General features: G+C 39.5%; 1 protein-coding gene across 1 annotated transcript; it reads left to right on the top strand.

Moving 5' to 3' along the window:
• The first annotated feature begins 727 nt into the window (after nucleotides 1-727).
• Nucleotides 728-1,927, top strand: LOC138906246 (uncharacterized). Its single transcript, XM_070194778.1, has one exon. The coding sequence runs from the start codon at nucleotides 728-730 to the stop codon at nucleotides 1,925-1,927; it is 1,200 nt and encodes a 399-aa protein (XP_070050879.1).
• Nucleotides 1,928-2,346: the final 419 nt, after the last annotated feature.

Raw genomic sequence — 2,346 nt, 5'->3', positions numbered from 1 at the left:
CTTCAAGGCGTCAAGAACAAAGAGCAACATAACGAAGGACCAGTTTCCAGAATTGAGTCATCACATGTCCTTAGTTGTGTTGCACCTTTGTTAAAGTTCTTTACTTATAATTTCTACTTCGCTTAGTTAGAAGCATTGTGTGGGAAACCTTTGTAAATCATAAACCCTTGTGTTTGTGTCTTGGCTAGTTTAGTCGAGTTGGAAGTCTTTGTAATAGAGTCATTACAAAGTGGCTTGTAATAGAGTTATTACAAGTTAGTGAGAGATTAAGTTTTTGTAATAGAGTTATTACAAAGTGGCTTGTAATAGAGTTGTTACAAGTTAGTGAGGGATTAAGAGGTTAATTCCTAGGTTACATAGGTTGTAATCTGAAAGTTGCTCATAGTGAAGTTGAAATCCTACAAGGGTAGGTCGTGGTTTTTAATCCCGTTGAGCTGGAAATTTTCCACGTAAAATTCCTCTTGTCATTTACCTACTGCAGTGTGCGTGGTTTCTAGCGAACTTATATCTGTGGGAACTTATAGAGAACCTGGTTCTCTATAGAGTTTGGTGGACCCTCGAATTCTATCAATTGGTATCATAGTAGGTTCTTTCTATCGGGCTAACACCTAAAAAGGATCCTCATGGCTGCTCCACCAAACTTTGAGAAGGTCAATCAACCTACACACCACCACTATTTAATGGACAGTACTATAGATGGTGAAAGACAAGGATGCATGATTTTATCATGGCTGAAGACTCAGAACTTTGGGATGTCATCTGTGATGGTCCTTTTGTTCCTATGAAGACCATTGGAGAACCAGAAGTGTCAGTTCCTAAGACTAAGAAAGAATACAACGATGCTGACAGAAAGGCTATAGAGAAGAACTTCCGAGCAAAAAAGATCCTCATCTATGGTATTGGACTAGACAAATATAACCGGATTTCTGCCTGCCAATCTGCCAAGGAGATCTGGGAGGCTCTCCAAACAAAACACGAAGAGACTACTCATGTCAAACAGTCGAAGATTGATATGCTAACCACTGAGTATGAGCTATTCAGAATGAAGGACGATGAGTCCATTCAGGACATGCACACTCGCTTCACCTCTATCATCAATAAGCTTCACTCTCTTGGTGAAATCATTCCTAGAAACAAGCTTGTGAGAAAGATCCTCTACGTGTTGCCCAGCTCTTGGGAAAGTAAGGTAAATGCTATCACAGAAGCAAAAGATTTGCAGAAGCTGACCATGGACGAACTTGTTGGCAATCTGAAGACTTATGAAATGATGAAGAAAAAGGACAATGAGAGAAGAGAGCTGAAAAAGGAGAAGATACCGGTTCCCAAGACGGACAGCAATGACTCAGGTGGTGAGGATGCTGATATGGCCTACCTGACAAAAAGGTTTCAGAAAATGGTTCACAGAAATGGAGGCATTCCAAAAGGGGGCAGTTCCAGCAAGCCGAAAGGTTATGACATATGTCGTAAGTGCGGCAAGCCAGGACACTTCATCAAGTATTGCCCTCTTCTCAAGCAAGATCAATACAAACACAACACTAACAAAGCAGCCAAGAGGAACCAGGTTCCTGACAAAAGATTCAAAAGAAAAGACGTTGCTGATAACATTGTGCAACAGGCTCTTTCTGCATGGGGAGACTCTTTCAGCGAATCCGAAGAAGATGATGGGCAAGGTGAAAGCTCTATGATGGCAGTCGAAAGTGAAGCAACTGAGTATGACTCCATTTTTACCTTGATGGCTCAGTCTGATGATGATGAAGATGACAACGACGATGATGAGGTAAATTTTTTGGATGTTCAGAGAAATCTGAAATCTTATTCTGCAAAAAAACTCATGTCTTTGGCAAATGTTTTAATATATGCATACCACAGTCTTATAAATGATAAAAATGCTCTAATTGTGGAATTAGGAGAAGCAGAACAATCTTGAGATGACCTAGTAGTCGTTGTGGTAGATTTGAAAGAGACTATTGAGTGTGCTAAGAAAGAGAAAGAAGTTTTAATTGAAAAAGCTGCTAACTTAGAACTTGAGAGAGATGATCTAGTAGTAGTGGTGGTTTATTTGAAGGAAACTATTAAGAGTTTTGAAAAAAAAAAAAAGATGTCTTGACCAAAAGAGTCGCTAATACTGAGCTTGAGAGAGATGACCTACTAGCAGTAGTAGTTGATCTGAATGACACAATTAAGGAATTGAAAGTAGAGGGTAGGCATGAGACTCTTCACAAAGGTAAGGAAGTTGCTAATGAAACACATCTTAGGATTGAAGATGAGATGAATACAGTGAAGTCTAGAGTGTGTATTGAACTTGAAAAGAACAAACAACTTCAGGAAGAACTAGGAAGAGTCAAG

Source organism: Nicotiana tomentosiformis, chromosome 2 (genome assembly GCF_000390325.3).
Source record: "Nicotiana tomentosiformis chromosome 2, ASM39032v3, whole genome shotgun sequence".
NCBI classification, from domain to species: domain Eukaryota; kingdom Viridiplantae; phylum Streptophyta; class Magnoliopsida; order Solanales; family Solanaceae; genus Nicotiana; species Nicotiana tomentosiformis.
The sequence above is the reverse complement of the archived record's forward strand: the minus strand, read 5'-3'. Positions and strand labels throughout refer to the sequence as shown.